The sequence below is a fragment of the Cryptotermes secundus genome, unplaced genomic scaffold (genome assembly GCF_002891405.2).
Source record: "Cryptotermes secundus unplaced genomic scaffold, Csec_1.0 scaffold393, whole genome shotgun sequence".
In the NCBI taxonomy this organism is placed as follows: Eukaryota; Metazoa; Arthropoda; class Insecta; order Blattodea; family Kalotermitidae; genus Cryptotermes; species Cryptotermes secundus.
This window is the reverse complement of record NW_019723907.1, coordinates 10,606-32,843: the sequence shown is the minus strand read 5'-3', so window position 1 is coordinate 32,843 and position 22,238 is coordinate 10,606. Positions and strand designations below refer to the sequence as shown.

Below are 22,238 nucleotides of genomic sequence, written 5' to 3'. Positions count from 1 at the left end.
TGGAGCAATTGGTGGAATGAAGATTGGCAGGGGAAACTGAAGTACTCAGAGAAAACCTGCCCCAGCACCACTTTGTCCACTACAAATCCCACTTGTCCAGACCCGGGATCGAACCTGGGCCTCCGCAGTGGGAAGCCAATGACTAACCGCTTGAGCTATGGCGCAGCCTTGATTTATGTATCCATTACCATGAAGAAGAGAGAGAGATGTTCTTACTCCTGCCAGATTATGCTTTTGTATTTCTGCATGATCAGACTCATAATCTGGGATTTGCCACAGACTTGCTTGAAGATCCTTAGCCATAATTGTGCCATGTGAGAAATACCAAACTCACCTGAAGCGATCAATAAAGTCCTTGACAGGGGGACAGCCCACCTTTTTGTTCAAGTCATTGCCGTATCCTGTGCTGTAGTATAACTCCAAGTCTTCTATGTACTCCAGGGCCTGGAAAATTTACAGTGACTTTCAGACTCTGGGTACTTTATGTTGAGGTTCCCACAAGAAGGAAAATATGGCAGCTTGATACTAAATGACGTCTGTCATAGAATAATCTATGAATGGTAGCAAAAACATTGAAAGAGCACAAATAGATATATTAGTGGCAAGAGTTTAATCTTTGTCTGTTGTCATTTATATCCTGATGTGATTCGAATTATGGTTTTTTCAATAAAATTCAGTGTACATTAACTATATGAATTTTCATAAGTACAGATGTAGTTTGGGAGTTAAACGATGCAGTAATGAAATTTGCTTGTATATCCCTTGGAATGTGGCAAGCGGTAGTGTTGGTTGAGGCACTAGCTATAAGCTGGAAGATAGCAGGTTCGATTCCTAATGAGTTCACTGAATTTTTCAATTGACCTAATCCTTCCAGCCACACTAATGGTCGTGGGGTTGATGCAACCCCTAACAGAAATGTGTACCAGAAATCTTCCTCGGGCTAAAGGGTGGCTGGCATGTAAGGCTGACAACCTCACCACCATCTGTGAGCCTATCGTCTGGAAAATATAAGTGGGAAGATGCTACTCAGTATTTTGTGAACATGTAAAAAAGTCTAGCTCATACCCTTGTCATATTATCTGTCCATTCTTGTTCATGTCAGTTCAGTTGATTTAATGACTAATGATGTATCATCTGCAGAAGATATTGAGAGGGGTCTTATGCATGGTGGGCTAGAAAGGCCTTGGAGTAGTCACGTAACTCCAGCAAGTTTTATATGTCATGTTTTAGGTGATAGGCTTGTTGAATATGTTAGCAGTCTGTATTTCTTTGCCCCATCTTGGCCGGGTTAGTGTTCAAGATTTACGCCTGAAGATTTCATTGATTTGCAGGAAGCTGTAAGATAATGACACTGTAATAATTTTGTCCTGCATTCTATCTATCTGTCTGTCTGTCTATGGCTCTACAGTCCTCGTGGATCTTGGCTGCTTCTGCAGTTTCATAATCCATACACAGTCAGTAGGACTGCTTATCAGCCCATCACAAAGCCTCTACCTACACACAGAACAACACAAACACAGAATAAATACACACAGACATCCCTGCCTCAAGTGGGATTGGAACCCATGATCCCAGTGTTCCTGCAGACGAAGATGGTTCATGTCTTAGTCAGTTGCCTTTAATTAGCTTGATCTAAAGCAAAATTATTTCTTTATACTGTATATTAAATTCTATTAATCACAAAGCTGCACTTTCTGTAATATTAGGGATTCAATGAAAAATTTGCCAAGGAGAAGACAAAACATGAGGATTCAGGAACTTCATATTTAATTATTAGGTATAAATTTTAAATACAGCAAGATGAAGCAGTTGTGTCAATAAGAATGTAAAGACAATGACAGAAAATATATGTGAGGCTTTAGGCTCTTTCTGTGAAAGGTATTTTATGATCCCATGATATGGTGAAGTTATTCTTCGTCATGCCAGTTTTATGAAATTTATTAATTTAACATGCGTTGCATAACAGAATTGTTATACTTTGTATGTGGTGTATGTATGACTATTAGCATGCCTGTATATATATGAAATCACATTTGTTATTGCATTTAACTGATGCAATATTGCTACAGATATTACAACAATGCTACTTTCTATGCATCATGCCATATGTTGTTATAATAATTACTCGCACTTTTCTGTGATGAAATGTGAGCCTGAATGAAAGAATGATTGTTATTTTAATATGTCACATTCCTTTTCAACCCCATTAGATGAAAAATGAATTGCCATGTGTTTTAACATAAAAAGGAAATGTGTGTCTTATACAGTGTGTTGAATTATTATCATTCAGTAACTCAGATCAGAGTGGTATGTAAAATTTTCCATGTGGCATCCTGTGGTGTTCATGCTGAAGGTTTCCAGCTCTTCTTTCATGCAATAATACCTACTTACTGTTTGCTTTGTGTAGTGCCGCTTAAGTCAAATACTAGAATATTAATTATTTTGAACTCTTTTGTACTATTATTCATTGGTATGTGTTACCATATATCAAAAAGATTTTCAAGGGATAGAACATAAAATGTTGCAGTGATGGCATACATGAACAACTAATTCACTAGACAATAACTGGAAACTTAGGGTGGTAGAACTGAAAGCACAATGGTTATTAGTGTTTTACAAACAAAAAAATGGGAAAAAAGAAACTTAAATGGTGGTTGTTTCTGTCATTTATTATACTATACTGTCAGTATCTATATTATACAATGTCATGTGCTAGGTTGACTGACAAATGGTGAGTTTTAAAGCATGAACATGGATGTAATTGTGGCACAGTTGAGGTACTATCTCAAAATTTACTTGGTAGGACTGAGGAAACCGAAGAAGCAGTCAGGCTAAATAGTGTCCCAGATGACTCAAAGTGAGTACCTCCTGAACAAAATCTAAAGAATTGTTCCTATACCAACTTGCCCTGTATTTAGGCCGTGCCATGGCTCAAGCAGTTAGTCGCTGGCTTCCCACCACAGTGGCCTGGATTTGATCCCGGGTCTAGTTAAGTGGAATTTGTGGTGGACAAAGTGGCACTGGGGCAGGTTTTCTACGAGTACTTTTGGTTTCCCCTGCCAATCTTCATACCACCAATTGCTCCGCAATCACCCTCACATATCATCTGGGACTGGTGCAGTAGGCCAGAAGTGGGCACAGTACAAGGGACTTAGTCCCACCCCACTAGCAATAAAAGAAAGGAACTTGCCCTGTATTTAGAGGAAGGTGACTGGAATGATAGAATGTGACAACAGGAACTAGTGAAAGTGGAAACACCTGAAGGAGGAAGAGGATGTTTTAATTCTGAGCTGTACAAACTACACTCACATTAATGTGTGTCATCCATAGTGCATTTTGGAAATGTTGTATGATTGTCAGTTTTGGAATTAAGGTATTGTGCATGCACCATAGCAACGTGCTAATAAAAACAGTACAAATAGGAAGAACCTTTCTTTTGTTTATATGAGGGATCTACTCCTAAACTAATAGGGGAACGATAGAACTTACTTTAAGATCATCTTCAGTGAAGGCAGCACACCATGGAGAAACTATCCAAGTGCCATGCCTTGTCATATCGACATGCAGAATACATTAAGAGTATGTCATCTGTAAACAAAAGTTAAAATATCACCCATAATGCAATATGGTGTAAGAACTTGCATGTGTCTCCAAAATCTCTCCTATGATCAGTAGTCTCCATTCATAAAGAACAGTGCTTTTGTAATCTGGTGTAGAGGAAATATTATTTTGTAACTATGGCTGCAAGGGGCACAGTGATGTCGCTATTACACTTGATGTGGGTGAAATGCTACTGTCATTAATTGAGCTTAGGTTAGGTTTTAATTTATTTAATTACAGGTAACTGTTGTGACATTGTTTGACACTCGTGTTTATTATCATTTTAGATATGAAGCTATGAGGCCTGTTCCCCCCTTATTCCATCTCAGTAGTGGTGTTAATAAACCTCTCTTTCCCCTAGGCTAGTGTGCTGCATTCTGTTTCTGTTGCCACTGTTTTACATTCTTCTCTAATGTTTCTGATGAGTTCAGTGATTTTTAGTTGAAAGTCATTAAAGACTAAATCAGTTAAAACCTCGGTTTTACAATAATAATGTGATGTGTTATAGTACGTCCATCGCTGCGCAACGACTACAGTGGGAACATATACTTCCGTGACAACGAATACGTGGAAATCATTGAGTTCCCACAGCGACAAATCGAATACCAACAGACCGTTGCATAGAGATTGCCGAAACAACAAACGTGTTTCCCCGGAGATGGACTACAGAGGGTTCATTACGTTGCAGCGGGGAAACCGAACTGTTGGGAAACGTGTTCACTAAGCAGTCCGAACAACACCTATATATGGGGGTTGAATGTACCAGACAGAATCTGAGACAGTAAAATATGGTTGCGAGTCCCAAGGGACTCAGACCCGAGAAAGACTTGGCTGGCAAAAGTCAGTAGCATGTACGAATGACAGACCCGTCCTCTCGTTAGAGAGGGCGCCCCACAATAAACGAGACCGTAATAAATATCTGGTCACTCGACACTAAGACTTACTGACTGACTGACTGACCATCAGTCGCAATATGACTTTGACTTTGACAGACAGCAAACTGCCAGTCATAAAGTAACTCTGACAGACAGTGGTTGCCTGTGTTGAGGCGGGTTCGAATACCTCCACCATGACCCTGCAAGTTGTAGGAGGCTACGAAAAGGGATGTCTCAAATTTGAGACAGTAATATATGGTTTCGAATAGCAAGGGACTCAGACCCGAGAAGGACTGCGCTGGCAAGGACCAGCAGCATATACAAAAGACAGACCTGTCCTCTCATCAGAGAGGGTACCCACATAAAACAAGACCGTAACTGTCAAACAGTAATTAAGATCTGGTCGCAAGCCCCAGATGGGTGCTTTATGCCAAGACAGACTGGCCGACTTACTGTCGGTCGTAAAATGAGACTCAGACTCAGACAGTGGTCCCATAATGCTGGGAACCATGTCTTTCTGCTAACATTGCTGAGTAAATTGCCATATAAATCCAATGCAATTGTTGGACTCAAGGAAACTGTCTGCTTTATGGCTGAATTCCAAGTGCAGGATGTACGTACCAAGGTCAAGTGTCTTGGAAAATCCGAGTCTCTTGGACACAGATCCCACAAGTGTTGTCACTGTGGAACTGTCTTAAAATTTTTTCATTTCCTTTGTTGTGTCTTTGTTTTTTTCAACATCTTTTTCCCACTTTTTACAGCTGGCATATGGCTGCAACATAAATCCAATAGTTTTAGCAGTGAACTTGATAACTTTCATCAAAGCCATGCTTAAAGTTTATGAATAGTGCACCGTTGACTGTGATACAATGTAGTACATTGACATGAAGAATGGTTATTAAAAAATTAACAGCAGCAAATATGAAGCCAAGCAGCCACATTTAACTGTATCAGTGTTTTCTGAAGTACTTGAAATTGATTCATTAGTTAATTTGTGATCATTTATTGTAGGTAAAATACTTGATCAGAGGTAACATATGAATATGATACAATTTTTAAATATTCTACAAGTTATTTTGTATTCACCAAGAATAAGATTACTGGAAATATTCTTTTAGAATGTAAAGTCATTGACTATAGTCATATGTTACAAAGTGAAGATTATTACAGTCCAAATTCAATTTAAATAAAGTCTTAATTAATTATGAAGTTACCTTAATAAGCATGTCATCTTCCAGGGCTTCTGGGAACTCCAAACCCATTCCAGTTCCAAATAATCCATCCACAAATGCAATGGCGCTGGCTGCAGTTCTCTGTTTTGTGGTGAACTGGACCTGAAAAGGAACATCGCATGATGACGCTATATTTAAGCTATCTTGAAATGTCCCTGTAGTGATTTAGAGAAGTGGTGTAAAGCCTGCAACATCAGACTTATGAAGAGACATTTAAAGCATTCTTCAAATGTCATTGCAGTGAAATAATTATACATAGGAATGTATAATGGTTGTTACTATTATGAAATAGTTTTCATGTTACTAGCTGGCTATACGTTTACAGTTAACCCAAAATCTTATTGAAATTAGTGTAAATAGTTAAGATCTTAAAAATGATACTGCACATATATTCATTTTACTTAAAAATCAAGCCAGATATAGCTTACTGGTTACATTACACTTGTGTTAATTTTCCATCTGTTTGTTGTAAACACTGTCTGCAGTGTAGACCGCCTCTGTGGTTTAGTGGTCAGAGTTTTTGGTTACAGATCCAAAGGTCCCGGGTTGGATTCCCGGCGCTACCAGATTTTCTGAGACGTAGTGGGTCTGGAACGGGGTCCACTCAGCCTCGTGAGGATAACTGAGGGCTACTTGAATAGAAAGTAGCAGCTCCTGTCTAGAAAACCGAAATTAACGGCCATAGGGATTCGCTGCGCTGAACACGCGACATCCTGTATCCGCTAAACTTGGCACTAACTTTGCCGGCAAGTGGCGGTCGCTCGGTCGGTATAGTTCTCTTGCGGACTACAGGCCACGGAGTTTGTTGCTGTTGTAAACAAGTTTATGAAATTTTGATGTGCGCACATTTTGAATGTATGTGATTAAAAACGCCAATGTGACAACTGTATGAACCTTACAGATTATGTTTCCAAACTTTCAGATAATGGAGATGTAGCCCAGCAGAAACTGCATATGGCTATATCACTGAGTTATCTTGTTTGTAATTTATAAATTTGTCTGGCTTCTATTTTCACATAGAAGTATTCAGAAGTACATACAGAGGTTATTTTTTAAAGTTCCTGTAACTTATTGAATTAAAATTATAATGCTTTTATTTATTATTTCAATTGTGATTTGTTCATTCTACATCAGTTGTGGAGGTTATGTTGCATCTTAAAAATTGAAGAATTAGAAAGTGTGTTGTAAGAAACTGTTGTATTCTGTTTGAATATACTATCACAGCATTTGTTTGGCAAGACTGAAGAAACCACAGAAGGTACTTTCAGGGTATGGAGTAGGAGTGCTGGAGTGCTACTCATTTCTCTGTGACATTTGATATAATTATCTTGTCAACAAAATAGGTGTTCATGGTACAAATATCCTTATTTTTTCAGAGAACAAGATGTTCAGAAATTACACTGTACTTTATAGTCCTCAGTTTGCTCACCTTAAATGAGTCCTTTGTCACTGTTTGTTTGAACAGTGCTGGGAACCTGCTCTTGAAGCGTTTACCCAAGCGATAAAGATCATTGTAGCCCTGAGGGGTAAGATCACGCTTCACATTTGAGACCACTTGTAGAGTCCACAGTTTAAGGTTTTCGAGATCCTTGGCACATAAACTGCCACCTTGTTTTGGAACACAGGACAATTCATACATTAGTTAAGTAGTCAATATCTCAACCTTTTTACTAGAGTTTTGTGTTATATTTAAAAGACCTCTTGATAATTGTGTTCAGGATAGGCTTAAAAAACGAGACAAGCACCTCAACACACAACAGGAGAGAATATAACCCACCATGTTGAACACACACGCACATCGAGGGAACTTATATATATTAACAGCCTAAGCAACAATATAGAATAAAGCAGTTTCCTCCTCCAGTAATTTTAACACATGACCACATTGGTTGAAACATATAGTGAAAAACTTTTAAAGTGAATATCTTTTAATAAATTCTATAGAACTTTAATGTTGCACGTGAGACTGTAAAAAACTAATTGGCATAGGTTTATGTTTTTAACCTACTTTTCTTATTTATGAGGAAAGGCAGGTTTAATGCTCTATCATGTCTGCCAAGCTGTCCATGCATGTGCTTATGTGTTTTAATAACTTCTTAATTAGTTTAATGAATATTCATTAAATCTGTTATGAAGATCCTGCTGTTACCACAATCTTTCTGCTGCAAAATTTCTTACAAGAAATAATATATTCATGAGAGCTTCAATACATTTGAGGTGGAAAGGAAACTAGTGTTACTTAATGCAAGGCCCTGAAAACTGATGGGGTAATGGAGCTTAACAAAATATGCAACTTCTGTTGAATATAAATATGCTGGCATGCAAAATCTATACCATCATTTTAGTTTGCTGTTTATAAGCAAGACCAAGTTAATCTATGAGCAGCAGCATAGTTGTCTGAGGGCTGTAATGTTAATTTCTCATTTTTTAAATTAAGACAAGTATACCTAAAGTTCATTTTTTATTGTAATCCTCAGTCATATCATATTCCATTTAAATTTAAATACCCAACAACCCTGTATGTATTGCAACAGTTACATGAGGATCTTTAAGATACATATGCTCCAGGTTTGCAGACTGCCTGAATCTGGCATTGATAGTAACTGATGGATCATTAGAGATGTTACATTTCATATGAAGCTAGACTGTAAACATGCCTACAGATTTTGCCCAAGACATTCATCTGTATGTAAAAAATTACAACTATTTCAATGATGTATAATTTTGAGGTTATATTTCTCTTCTCTCTGCTAGTAAAATAAATCGTTGAATAAACTTTAATGTACAGTTCCAAGCCAACTCTGTTATATAGATTGAAATATATAAAGGAAAGTAAATGTCATAGAATCTTAATAACTTGTGTGTGTAGATCTATTGAGAATGTAATTCTGAATTTCTTTGCTTCTCATTCCTCTGACCTGATATTCAGAGAAGATTCCTGATCTTAAATCCCCCACCATCTTTTTTAATGTGTTTATCCTTTTTTTATTAGTATTAGCTCCTTTGATATATTTTTACCATTACTCACTTCCATCTTTTTCATGATTTTTGATGATCTTCTCTTGGAGATCATAAAGATCTTTCAGTTCATCAACTTCATCAGCATCAGCATATCTCGTGCCATGACGAGATATAATCCAGAACTGCTTAGCTTCACATTCTGTAAGCAACAGATAAATTAACTTCAAACATTGTTACGAACTTTTTAATTAAAAAAAACTCTGCATCTGCAGAATATTATGGAACAGAAGTTTTATGTGGCGACTGTTACTTTACATGTACTGAGAAGGTTTAACAGTTTATTAGCAGCCTTTTGAAAATGTTGACTTCTGGAATATAATAAATTGTAGAACATGCAGTTGTTTTCATATATTTCAATTGTTTCTCTGCCCTAGTATCAGTTTCTAGCCACTGTTTTCGCATTGGAGCCTTATTTCAGTTCCAGGTAACTTCATATGAGTTTTGTAGCAGCCAGAGTGGCAGGGGAGCATTTTTTTTTTTAAGTTCTCCATACTAATCATCACCATTACTCCCCACTCATTTATTTTCTTCCCTGAGGTATGAGACGTCCCTGACCAGGCAGAAAATTACCACATCCTTGGTCTTCAAGGTGGGGCCTTATCTACCCAGCACCTGATTTGTTACAGAGGAAAAGGTAAAGTTGTCTCTGTACTTAACTAATTAAGCACTATACCATGAAGGTGCATGGGGGAGTGGATGTATAGATCCACATTTTACTTGACTGAGGCACTACTTGGAGATGAGTGATCAACTTCACACCCTGGCCGCTTTACCCTCCCCCAGGGAAGAGTTCCTGGTACCCATTGGATAGGAGGCTGGGCGGTCCCCAGAGCCAGTCTGGATGACGTGGAGAAGAGAATATTCTTGACCCTAGTGGGACTTGAATTCTGATTCCCCAGTCTGCCAGCCCAAAGCCAGTAGCTATACCAACTATGCTATCCTGGCTTCCTTTGTGACAGAGTAAAGGAAGTTAATTTTTCTAAGCTTTTGTTCTTTCAGAAAAATCCATGCTTCTCCAATCCAGCTTTATTTGTCATTATTATTTTGTTTTATATGTTGAATTCAGCTTTGTGATTCATATTATAATTAATGTTACTACTACTACTGTGCTCTGCTATACTATAAAATATAAGCAGTTTCTTAATTAATAATTATTTAATGACTTCCAATTTTATGTGAATCTGGTTTCATTGCATTCAGTCATCTCACCATATTAACACAACATATGGCAGTTTTGTTGAAGATTCTAAGACAGGGCTGTAAAACTGGTGGCACATGTACTGCATGGAATGTTAGAAAAAGGTGGTGAATCTGTTTGAAAACTATGAAAAATGGTGACTAAATGTTATGAGTAATTTTTAATTGATTTCACATAACCGGTAATAAATAACTCGGAAAAGAATGGAATTAGGATGACTCCAAAATCTAATGAAATATCAGTACAATCTAGCAAATGGTTTATGAGTACCTTGACTCTGGCAACATGTAATTTAAATATATTTTTGAACTTTATGTGGCCAATTTTTATTCACATGCACATGGCAGCGGTAGTTGGTTGAGGCACTGGTGCTACAAGCTGGAAGGTTGCAGGTTTGAGTCCTGATGAGGTTGATTTTTTCATTTTACCTAATCCTTCCAACCCTGTGGTTGACTTAGCCTCTAACAGGAATGAGTACCAGGAATCTTCCTGTGGGGCTAAAGGGTGGTGGGTGTGTAAAGCTAACAACCTTACAGCCATCTATGAGTTCATTGTCTAGAAAATGTGGCAGCCTCTATGTCTCACAAACCTATGGGTCTCCATGGCCTGTTACAGGGATAGCTTTACCATTTTCTTTTCTTACTTCACAAATATGTTGCAAGGAGGATATTTGTTTTAGTAGAGTGTAAGCCTATGTATACGTATATACAGGGACACACACAAATAGATTTTGAGAGATGTATTGTAATTGAAAGGGTATAAGCCTCAGGTCTGCATACATTTCAAACTGATGGTTGCAGTAGGGACCCAGAACGTGGCATTTAAATTATATGATGAAGAAAAATGAAAATCATTGATCCTTGAAAGGTTTGTGACACTGGTCTGTTATTATTTATAAAATTATTGTCTTGGGCATTGTCCATTATCTTAGTTAAATTTAAACTATAAGATGTTCCCAAAGTTGGATCTTTTTCCATCATCAATTCAAGAAAGAGGAAAGGATCTTAAGTTGAGCCTGTTAGACAAAGCTAGCCATAATCACTGGGCAATAGAGGAAATAGTAGGCACCATATATTTTCTCCTGCTCAGATATGAAGTGTGGGAGACAAAGATGGAGGTAATAAAATTTGTTAAATTTCAGCGGTATCAACCAGAAATGGCGGTCATTGCTAAAGAATGCCTTGTTTTCTTTCATACAGACATTTTGGTATTAGATTATGTTGTTTGAGTGCAGCTGGCTAAGTAAGAAAGGTGCCTAATTTTCTTTGTTACGTTTCTCCACAGCTTTAGATAGAAACTTAAAAGAATTAAGACATAAATGAAAGGTTTTGGTGCTGATTCTGATAAATATCAATTTCAGATCATGAACAATTTTCAGAAAGATTAAGACTGCTTATTCTATGTTTGGGATACTTTGAACTACAACTTGTAATTGATTGTATTTACCAGGACATCGTTTTTGATCTCCTATTTTTAATTGTGAAAGTGAAGTTATCCCAAGGTCTATTTAACTAACTTCATCGAGTTGAATCATTCTTCAGAAGCTACCAGTCACTCAGCTACTTAAGAATTTCTCAACAATTTATGGAACCGGAAGGTTCATTATTATGTTCACAATAGCCCTTCTCTCATTCCTGTTCCATGCCAGAAGAATCTGGCACCCCATCATATTTCTCTAAGATCTATTTTAATATTATCTTCCCACCTACTTCTGTATAGTCCTAACAATCTATTTTCTTGTGGCTTCCCCACCAATATTCTACATGCATTCCTCTTCTTTCCATTTGTGTTACATGCCCAGCCCATCTCATCCACCTTGACTTGATTCTAATTATACTTGTCGAAGAGTACAAGTTATAGAGCTCATTATTCAGTTCTCTCCAACCTTCTACCATTTCATCCCTCTTCAGTCCATATATTCTCATCAGCACCCTGTTCTCACATACCTTCAATCTGTGTTCTTCCCCATTATGTCAGAGATTAAGTTATGCACCCATACAAAACTACAGGCTACAGTAATAAATATTTAGCAGATTTTAAGCTTGAGGTAGGCTTGGGTAAGAGATGTTGCAGTACTTACTATCAATATATACATAGCTTGCATTTGTATTGCTCACAGCTTCATATGGTGTAGCAGTGCCAAACAAGATGTAGGGGTCTGTCTGGTCGGCATAACAGGAGTCTTGACTCTGGCCAGCCGCGAGGGTTGCCAGAAGAGTGGCCGACAACACGATGATTATCATCCTGTTTCTGTTCAATGAAGAGAATGAATCCAAAGCTGATGGCAGACAATGAAACAAGATATATTTGTAAATAATATACATTTTAATGAGTACTTATTGTGGCATATTTTCTTAAAACAAGGACTGTGGAGCCAGAGAAACAGCCATTCCTCTATAATAGCCATGTAATACGCAACACCAATGGAGTAACTGCTAAAAGGGGTGTTTTCTGTGCAGTCCGTGCCAAGGCTATATAACAAGGACCGACTGCCATTAATGGGAGAGTAGTGAGGCAGCAGTTAGAAGAGTAGGAGTTTGGTGTGAGATGGCCACCAGCCTGTGAGGACATGAGCCCGAGAGCAGACGGACGTCTACTGTTGGAAGACGTTACCAAGCAGCACAGTGAATGCCGTGACTGAGAACACTGTTCTTTGTTTGATAGTGATTTGTAAAGTGTAGTCACGAGTTGTGTGTTAAAATGTCCAATAAATCCGATTACCAATCCAAATCCCGTGTCCACTTAACATGTGTAGACAGTATTCTGATGTACTTTCTTGGAAGAACTTAATAATTTTATTTTATTTTAAATGCTAATATCTGTATGGAGCCGATAGTGGAATGATGTGCTTTTTATTTATCTCTCGGTGTATTTGCTTGAATGTAGACATCCTGTATTGAAAGATTTGCAGATATAACCACAATGTTTTGCACCGTCTCTACGTTTGAAAATTTCAACAAAGAAAATACTCCTACATAATTTTTTAGTATGAACTTCATATCGAAGTTCACGTGAACAGTTACAGTGTTTCTATAATTACTGCTGTCAAAACCATTCTGAATTTTCGCAGTCTCCATGTTCTTATTTTGAATTTAATCAACAGATTCGTTTTAAAATAAATTGCATACTTTTTCAGTGAGTTATTTCTCCACAAAAACTCATGCAGGTGTCACCAAATACCCAGTAAGTTCACTTAATGCACTTGACAAACACCAGATCAACTCAAAATGGATTTGGGATTGCCACCAAACTCTCATGGACTGGCCAAACATAACAGGGTACAACTGATATGGGTGCCGGGGCATGAGGGTATTGCTGGAAACGAAATAGCAGACCAATTAGCTAAGATTGGAACTGAACATCCATGCACAGGGCCTGAACCAGCCTGTGGCATCTCTATAGGAGTTGCCAGACAGGCAATCAGGGACTGGACAAATATGAAGCACAAGAAATACTGGGGATCCTTGACTGGACTCAGGCAAGCAAAGGGACTCATACGAGGACCCTCTACTAAAAGAGCGAAGGAACTGTTGAAGTTAAACAGGAACCAGCTACGGTGGGTGGTAGGATTACTTACAGGACACTGTCACCTCAAAGGACACCTCTTCAAATTGGAGCACAGGATTGTTGAGGGGATAATCAGAAGGGGATGCACAATAAATCACTGTGGTCATGGTGCAAGGGCCAAGAAGGCCCACCCTTTATACATTCATTCAAGTTCGAAAAGAGGGAAATATGTACTGCTGGTGACATAGTATCCCGATGTGGCTTAAATAAATGTTCTGAGCCCCACTACTCTCCAATCAGCCCTGTCTTCTGTGTCGTGACGCAGTTCATTTCTTGACGTTTACCGTTGCATAGACCGCCTCAGTGGAATAGAGGCCAAAGTTCCTGGCTACAGATCCAGAAGTATGGGTTCGATTCCCGGTGCTACCAGATTTTGAGTAGTGGGTCTGGAGCGGGGTCCACGCAGTCTCGTGAGGATAATTAAGGATAATCAAGGAGCTATTTCAAGGAAGTAGCAGCTCCGGTCTAGAAAGCCGAAATTAACGGCCGTGGGGATTCGTTGCTCTGACCACGCGACACACACTATCCGCTAAATTTGGTACTAACTTCGCAGATAAGCAGCAGTAGCTCGGTCGGTATAGTTCGCTTGCGGACTAAAACCACGGAGTTTTTTGTTTTGTTTGTTAGCTTTGCATAATTTTATGCACATTTTTGGGCATATGCCAGCAGCATTTCAACGTATCCACACTACAGTTAGTTTAAACAAGAGAGAAGAGATTTACTCGTACATGCTAGAATTCGGAAAATACATTCTTTTAAATTAGCTATTTGTGCTTCTGCGTTTCCTCATCTACCTTATTTATTTACTTATTTCTGAGTTATTTTACGATGCTCTTAATAGCTCATTGTCTTCTCTTGTTCGAACACTGGGATCGTGGGTTAGAATCCCACTCAAGGCATGCATGTTCGTCTGCGTTTATTCTGTATGTGTTATCCTGTGTAGGCAGCAGCCTTGCGACAGGCTGATCCCCCTTCCAAGGAGTCCTACCTACTGTCTGTAAGATTAATAATCTAAAGTGAAATGAAGCGTTTCATGAATGCCCTATGCTTCAAGTTAGGACAACAGGAATAAAGATAGAACATAGATTAGTATCGCAGACTGCAACGTTAAATGAGAGGATCATTAGTGAATAATGAATTGAAAAGCATGTAGACTAAAGCGGCATTGCCTAACTTGAGGTATTATTCCAATGTTTGCATGACTGAGGAAAACCACAGAAATCCACAAGATAGTAGGTGTTGCCGAGGCTCTGGTGATTGTTGTTAATCGTAGACAAGTTTTTAAAAATCTTCACATGTAACGACTTGAGGATGAGCACATAAGGATCAAATCGTGTTGTGAACTAACCGCCTCGATGTCTAGTGTATAGTGGCTTTATGAGTAATTAACAAATAATCACATAACCGGCAGTTGTCACTGGGGTGTTACATACAGGCGACAGATAAATGTATCCGGTAGATTAGTAGACCGGCAAATGTCTGGGAAAGTTGTAAACATTGTGTTCTATCTTTGTATATTGTTAATAGATTATGGTGCTTAATTAATCAGACATTTCATGTTCACTGTGGAGGAAAGGGTTGTATGTAGATCACTAATTCTACCGCGTATCTGAAACTTATCCAGTACTTACCTGAAACAGAAGTTTCAGTTCAGAATGATCATAAGTAAAATGGACTACTTTATATACCCATTCCAGCATCAGCTGGTATAAAGAAAACAAGTGTTTTTGAAGGATACGAATATGTCATTGTCATTGCATTGAAGGACATATACCAATTGTTTGCACTAAGAATTAATTCATGTGTTATTTGCACATAGTTTTATCAAATATTCAGCGTCACATCACACATGTGATGTCTAATTGACACATACTTTGTTCATCAGACAGGGATCCGCGAACCCATTTCAAGTATAGTCAGAAAATGTATGTTGTAGCATGTAGACCCATTACTGGGTAGCGGCCACGAACAAAAGGTTCCCATGGCAAGGAATCAACACGCAACAACAGAGGAACTGTTGGTCATGATGTTTCTGCGGCAAACACATCTCTGCAACAATGGGTCAGCACTCAACAATAGAAGAATTGATGGAAACGGTGTTTTCTATGCAACACGTGTCATAACGACAACAGCCGATCTAAAGGGAGAACCCTGTGTGGAGGAGCTGGGTTCGAATACCTCCACCGTAGCCCAGCGATTTGTAGGAGGCGACGAAAGGGGAACCCAGTGCCTGGAGGTATAACTGGGCCACCCTTTTTCTGGGGGATATAAATACGGGGACCTGTCCCTCTAGGTTGGGGGAGTCTCGAATTTGAGACAGTAAAATACTGTCATAAGTCCCGCAGGACTCAGACTCAAAAATGGTTGAGGTGGCGAGGGCCAGCAGCAATTGTAAACGACGGACCCATCGTCTTGTCAGAGAGGATGTTACATAAGGATAATGGCCGCAAGTTTTCCCATTGATGAAAGTTACTGGTCATGAGTCTCAAGGGGCTTGTCACCAAGAAAAACTGATTAGCGGTAAACTGCCAGTCGTAAAGTAACCCTGACTCTGACTCTCTTACTAGAGGGAGAATTGTAAGGGAGTCTGTATAGAGAATACTTAGTCGGTGCAGTTAGCACAGAAGCTGAAGAATCTCCACTGTTAGAAGCCGGTACCAGGAAACGAGCAGTGAAAACAGAAAACTTTATGTGTGCTGTAGTTACAGCGACATTTCGAGTTTGTAATTTAGTGATACTCAGTTACAGTGTAAAAATCCGTTACCAGGAAACGACTAGTAGAAATTGTAAGAGACTGAGAACACTAGTCTCAATGGGATAATGATTTGTGAAGTGTAGTAACTAGTTGTATATGTGGTCAATGAGTCTACAGTCACTTTATCATGTGACAATGTATACTCAGAAAATGGTTTACCTAAGAGACAGGAAGTAATAAGAGGGTGTATAAGGGGCTATCACGTATGGGAGAGACGAGAGATGGTGGAGGTGCGAGCAACAGTAGCCCCTTTCAATATAGAGTTAGGGAATTATGAATGGCAATAGATTTTGTTAAAAATTTGACTTCCATCGGTGTTCTTATGCAGAATATAGGTAACAGTGGCTGCGCGAAAACTGTCTGGCTTCCAATCTGACAATGAACTTAATAAACTAAACGGGACGTTTCATCGTTTGTTAAATAATTTCTCTTACTATTGAGTCCCTGATTGACCGCCTCTGTGGTCTAATGGTCAGAGTTCCTGGCTACAGATCCAGAAGTCCTGAGTTCGATTCCCGGCGCTACCAGATTTTCTGAGAAATAATGGATCTGGAACGGGGTTCACTCAGCCTCATGAAGATAATTGAGCTACTGCGAGGAAATAGCGGCTCCGGTCTAGATTGATTAATTTAAAATGAACGTTTAACTTAAGACATGAATTTTCATGTCGACTTTTGTCTCCATGTTCTCGAAATTCGCTTTTCACCGTTGAGTTCCCAATAGTATGGACATAGTTAAGAACATTCTTTGAAAAGTTTTCCATGGTTCATTTCGCGAGTTACGCGCGGTTTCTCGGCGTGTAATCCACGTGCTACTTCACGCACAGGTAGGGAGAATTCGAGGCCCTTCTCATTCGAAGCAAGGCTGTTTGATCTCGCGAAGTTAAGCAATTGTTTGTACATACTTTCTATAAGACATCCCTCCCAAAAGAAAGATAAGCGATGTCAGTAATGTGGGTAGAAATGTAAAAGCTATGAGGGGAAAACAGTAATAAAATAACTCCGTGGTCTGTAGTCCGCAAGCAAAATATACCGACCGAGCGACCGCCGTTTGTCGGGGAAGTTAGTGCCAACTTTTGCGGATAGAGGGTGTCATGTGGTCAGCGCAACGGATCTGACCACAAGACAACAGAGGCGGTCGGAAAATAGTAATAGGCCTATATAATTCATGATCAGGTTGGTCTCGAATTAAGTTCCTTGACCTTTATTGTTTCAAATTTTGGCCCGGATAGAGGCTATTGAGTTTTCAGTGAGTTTCCTCAATCCTTCCAGGCAAATTCCGGGGTTGTACCTCGATCAGGCCACAATCACTTCCTGCCAAATTTTTCCAGTTCATTATTCATTATATGAATATACGAATACAGGGTATTTCACGACTTTAGGGCATAACTGCAGGAGGTGATTTCCTAGGTCTTTGTGATCAAAAAAGTTCATATATACGTGTGTCCGATTTTGGACGGTTACGGAGTTATGACCGTTTTTTCATTCCCGTACACGCCCTCGTGTGAACCGCGTCTGTCCGCTGGCGGGTCGCTATGTTTAGCCAGCTACAGACAGCATTCTCGTTATCTCGACACTTGAGAGCTACCTAAGGCGGAGTGGGTTGGTATGTCCGGCGCGGTTCACAACTGAGCGGCAGCCTGTGTTACGGCCGGAGGTGGCATTTTCCAAAATCAGCTTTAAGCACCAATAAATTCAAATTAAAGGTAATTTCACGAAGTTAACTTTACATTCATTCTTTAAATGTATCGTGTATTATGCTGGTTTATTATTTTGTACCGTTTACTGTCAATAATCGTTACCTTCTATTCTAAGTTTAAAACGGTCATAACTCCGTAACCGTCCAAAATCGGACACATGTTTATATGAACTTTTTTGATCACAAAGACCTTGGAAATCACCTCCTGCAGTTATTCCCTAAAGTCATGAAACACTCTGTATATAATCAATACTTTCGACACTATATGGTCTGTACACCTACAACGTCACTGAAATATACAACAAAAATTGAGGGATCCATAATCTCCATATGCATTTATCATTTTCCATTAGTTTATTTGTAAATTTGCTATACTGATCGTCTCAGGGTCATATCTCACCCGTACTGATATGTACTTTGCTACAGTTTACATAACGTTGTTGTCACTAGCTCAGACAATGTAGCTTCGAGAAGTAGGATAGTCAATGAATAATGAATTGGGAACGCTGAGGAAGGTAACAATTTTGCCCGAATTTGAGGCACTGTCAACAAATTTCCCTGGAGGGACAGATGAAAACCGCGAAAATTTTCACCAAGATGAACCGATCTATTGGTAGAGATTTGAACGCAGAACCTTCAGAATACGAAGTAGGATTGCTTCTTACTCTACCGTGGTATGCGGTGTAAGTACAGAGATTTGCTATGCATGTAGCATGAAGTGAGATGTGTTGTAAATTTATGAAACAACTCTGTTTCTAGAACTTCATATCAGAATATACAGAGGAATCTCAGATCTTTTGAAATATACACCTGACGTACAGGCATATTGATTCTTTCATTGTTATATTTGCATGTAGGCTTACCTTACTCTGTTCTTTTTACTTCTTACGTTTGTTGATATTTCTGCTTCACTCTGTGTACGTAATTTAATTGAGAAATTCCATCGCAACCATCTTTAGCATCGCAGGAGACGATTGTGACGCATGCATCCCTTTTTTTTATTGCTAGTGGGGTGGGACTAAGCCCTTGTACTGCGGCCACTTCTGGGCTATTGTACCAGCCCCAGATGATAGATGAGGGTGAATGTGGAGCAATTGGTGGAGTGAAGATTGGCAAGGGAAACCAAAGTACTCGGAGAAAACCTACCCCAGCGCCACTTTGTCCACCACAAATCCCACTTGACCAGACCCGGGATCGAACCCGGGCCGCCGCAGTGGAAAACCAGCGACTAACCGCTTGAGCTATGGTGCGGCCCTAGGTCTAGCCTTAGTCTAGCTTTTGTTATGCACGCTCTCAGTGCTCGCCTGTTGCAGACACTTAAATAAAGGAATTGAATCAAATTGTTATCATCGTCATCATCATCATTATCATTATGAACAGTTAAAAACTTGATGACGATTCAGAACATTCAATTTAAGCCTAATCTGACAGTGTGAACAGAATTTATACTTAGACCAAGTAATAGTACCACTATTACTACTTTTGTTGCTGCTGACAGCAAGAACAGTATTTTCACTAATTTGAAACGTAATTAGGACTGGAAACAATAAAGAATTCTTGACTCTAGTAGGATTCAATCGTTGACCGGTCGGTACATGAACCCAGCACACATAATCTAAATACATTAACGACACAGGATTTGTAAGACTGAAAGTTTGTGTAGTAGGAAAGTGGACTTTGAAACATATTCCCAGAACCCTTTGATTATTGTTTTTACACCTGGATCTAAACTGCTTGGAATTATGAAAATGAGAAGGAATGTTTTTTGGATGATGGAAATGGACATGGAATATTTGAATGTTTTGTTTTATATTTCGCCTGGGAGAGGCTTAAGGAAATCATTAAAAATTTCTTTAGGATAGTCGAGTCTACGGCAGAGATTCAATCTCTCAAACACAAATCTTCCCGTTCCTTTTCCACCCTCCTCTCTCTCTATTCTGCGCTAAATAATATATTCAGCTGAAATAACTATAACTATAATTTTGTGGCCTGTAGTCCGCAAGCGAACTATACCGACCGAGCGGCCGCCACTTGTTGGCGAAATTAGTGCCAACTTTAGTGGATACAAGGTGTCACGTTGTCAACGCAACGAATCCCCACGGCCGTTAATTTTGGTTTTCTAGACCAGAGCCGCTATTTCCTTGAAACAGCTCCTCAGTTATCCTCATGAGGCTGAGTGGACCCCGTTCCAAACCCACTATTTCTCAGAACATCTTGTAGCACCAGGAATCGAGCCCGGACCTCTGGATCTGTAGCCAGGAAATGCAGCTGAAATAGGTCATTAAATTACTCACAATTCAAACGAGGAAAACTGTGAAATCTGAGAACATTATTATTTCGGATGCAGTAACAGAGACAAAGCAAGAATTAGAACCTTGAACAGGCAGCCTTAGACAGTGATCGTGCAGGCCGTTAAGCTTTATTTACCATGGCGTAAATGTCACACTAATTGTGCACATCATTCATATTTTCGAGAGATCGTTGTGCAACTTACACACCGACGAGCAATGTGAATGATACGTGTATAATACACGTACAACGTAATGTGTACATAAAACTGCTTCGATTATCCGGTTATGACGAGTAAGACAGTTTGCTTCAGTTAATTTGACATAACATAATCAGTAACCAAGTATAATTCCGTCAAGTTTTGAATACTAACCGAACGAGACTACGACCTGACTGAAACGAGGTTTCAGACCAGAATGATGGTTAGGGCGGTCGTTAGCTTTACATACCGGTTATGTCAACAATTAACAAAAACAATTGTCTCTCGAATGACGTAAGATGAATTATAATTGTCATTTTCTATCGACTGACACGAACCACTTGTCTAAACTGGCGAGTATACGTCTGCTGAATTCTTCTCTGTATAACTCATACATAAGTTATACACATGTCGTAAGTATGATTGACACGTGATCACTCTTTGCCTCACTCTGGTTACTCTTCAATGAGTTTCCAGAGAATATGTAATTTTTAACCAATCAAATTTTCTTTAAAAGTAACTAATTTAAAAGTGAAGGGAATCTTTAAAGTAATTTCGGTATTTGAACTCTTCTTTTCGAGGCTCTTTATCTTTAAACGTTTCTTGTAGCAAGTGTTCTTCTTTTGCTGTTTTCATCAGACAGGCTTCGCTCGCTTATTAATCCCTTTACATTATGGCACAAAAGGATTTGTGTTGATCATCCTCTTGGTCTTAATCACAAACGATTTTTGAAAAACCAGATCAAATATGGTTTGAAACCAGGCAAACCTCTATGTATGCTACATGTCTGCATCTCCCAAACTGGTTATTACCTGGTTGTGATCAAGTGTGTAAAGCAGTAAATCACTCAGTATCGTTACTCCAGTACGCCCCACTCCAGCTGTACAGTGTACCAATACAGGTGGATTGCGATTATGAGCGGCTGGGATTTCACTCACTGTGTGCTGTCTTACAGAGCTCAGCTCCTCCAGGAACCCTACATTAACAGAAACAACTTCAATTAATATTCAAAGGGTTCCACAGCTCAGACAGTTAATCAGTTATAAATGGTTCTGATGATGAAAGATTACACTTAGAATTACTGGGTTTCTGGATTTCAACCACTATTTTATGCTCCAAAAAGAACACAATTCAGAAACTGAATGTTTCCATCTTAAGTTAAAATGATGCATCTCTTAGAAGGTGGTAATATCAATCACTGAACAAAAGGTGCGAGAAAGTATGCGTCAGGCATTTTTCCCATCTCTTACATCAAGCTTCAAAGGCCAAATTCAAATTCCTATCTTCTTCCTGAACAAATATGAAAAATAACCTATCCTCATACAAAAAAAAATCCCGGAAGAGGCCTCTTAGTACTAATCTACACATTAATTGCAAGTGGGTGTACATTGAGGGTGGTGGTCGTGGTCGTCGTCGTCCTCACTGGCATGACAGCCCTTTGTGAGCCCTGGCCTTCCTCAGGATTGCTCGCCATTCTTCTCTATTCGATGCTACATTCCTCCAGTTCTTTACACCCAAAATTCTTATGTCCTGCCACACACATTCTTCCCATCTTAGCCTTGGTCTTCCCACTCTCCTGTTTCCTTCTGGTTTAGTATTAAGCATTTTCTTGATGGTTATATTCTCGCTGGCACGTATTATGTGTCCAGCCCATTCAAGCTTTTTCACCTTTATAAATCCAATAATGTCTGGTTTATTAAACAGTTTGTATAGCTCATGGTTATACCTCTTCCTCCATATTCCATTTTCTTCCACTGGTCCAAAGATATATCTCAAGATCCTCCTTTCAAATATACTTAACAGT

The 22,238-nt window shown here is 39.1% G+C and overlaps 1 protein-coding gene across 2 annotated transcripts; it reads right to left on the bottom strand.

Moving 5' to 3' along the window:
* Window positions 1–382: 382 nt before the first annotated feature.
* LOC111862062 (multiple inositol polyphosphate phosphatase 1) lies at window positions 383–21,407 on the bottom strand. 2 transcript variants are annotated; one of them, XM_023847134.1, is made up of 8 exons: window positions 21,247–21,407; window positions 12,007–12,204; window positions 8,736–8,867; window positions 7,137–7,315; window positions 5,690–5,809; window positions 5,097–5,247; window positions 3,490–3,588; window positions 383–444 (listed from the first exon to the last, which is right to left on the bottom strand). In XM_023847134.1, exons 2-6 carry the CDS (start codon window positions 12,167–12,169, stop codon window positions 5,170–5,172), a joined length of 672 nt encoding a protein of 223 aa, XP_023702902.1. In that variant the 5' UTR covers window positions 12,170–12,204; window positions 21,247–21,407; the 3' UTR covers window positions 383–444; window positions 3,490–3,588; window positions 5,097–5,169. The 2 variants fall into 2 exon arrangements, with proteins under 2 accessions (XP_023702902.1, XP_023702903.1); XM_023847135.1 differs by having other exon boundaries at window positions 12,007–12,176.
* Window positions 21,408–22,238: the final 831 nt, after the last annotated feature.

Excerpts from the sequence above, each read along its gene's own strand:
- LOC111862062 (XM_023847134.1), bottom strand. The coding sequence starts at position 12,169 with ATGATAATCATCGTGTTGTCGGCCACTCTTCTGGCAACCCTCGCGGCT. Across the intron at positions 8,868-12,006 it reads AAGCTATGTATATATTGATA|AATGTGAAGCTAAGCAGTTC; the intron begins GTAAGTACTGCA and ends TGTTGCTTACAG. Across the intron at positions 7,316-8,735 it reads AAATCATGAAAAAGATGGAA|GTGGCAGTTTATGTGCCAAG; the intron begins GTGAGTAATGGT and ends TTCCAAAACAAG.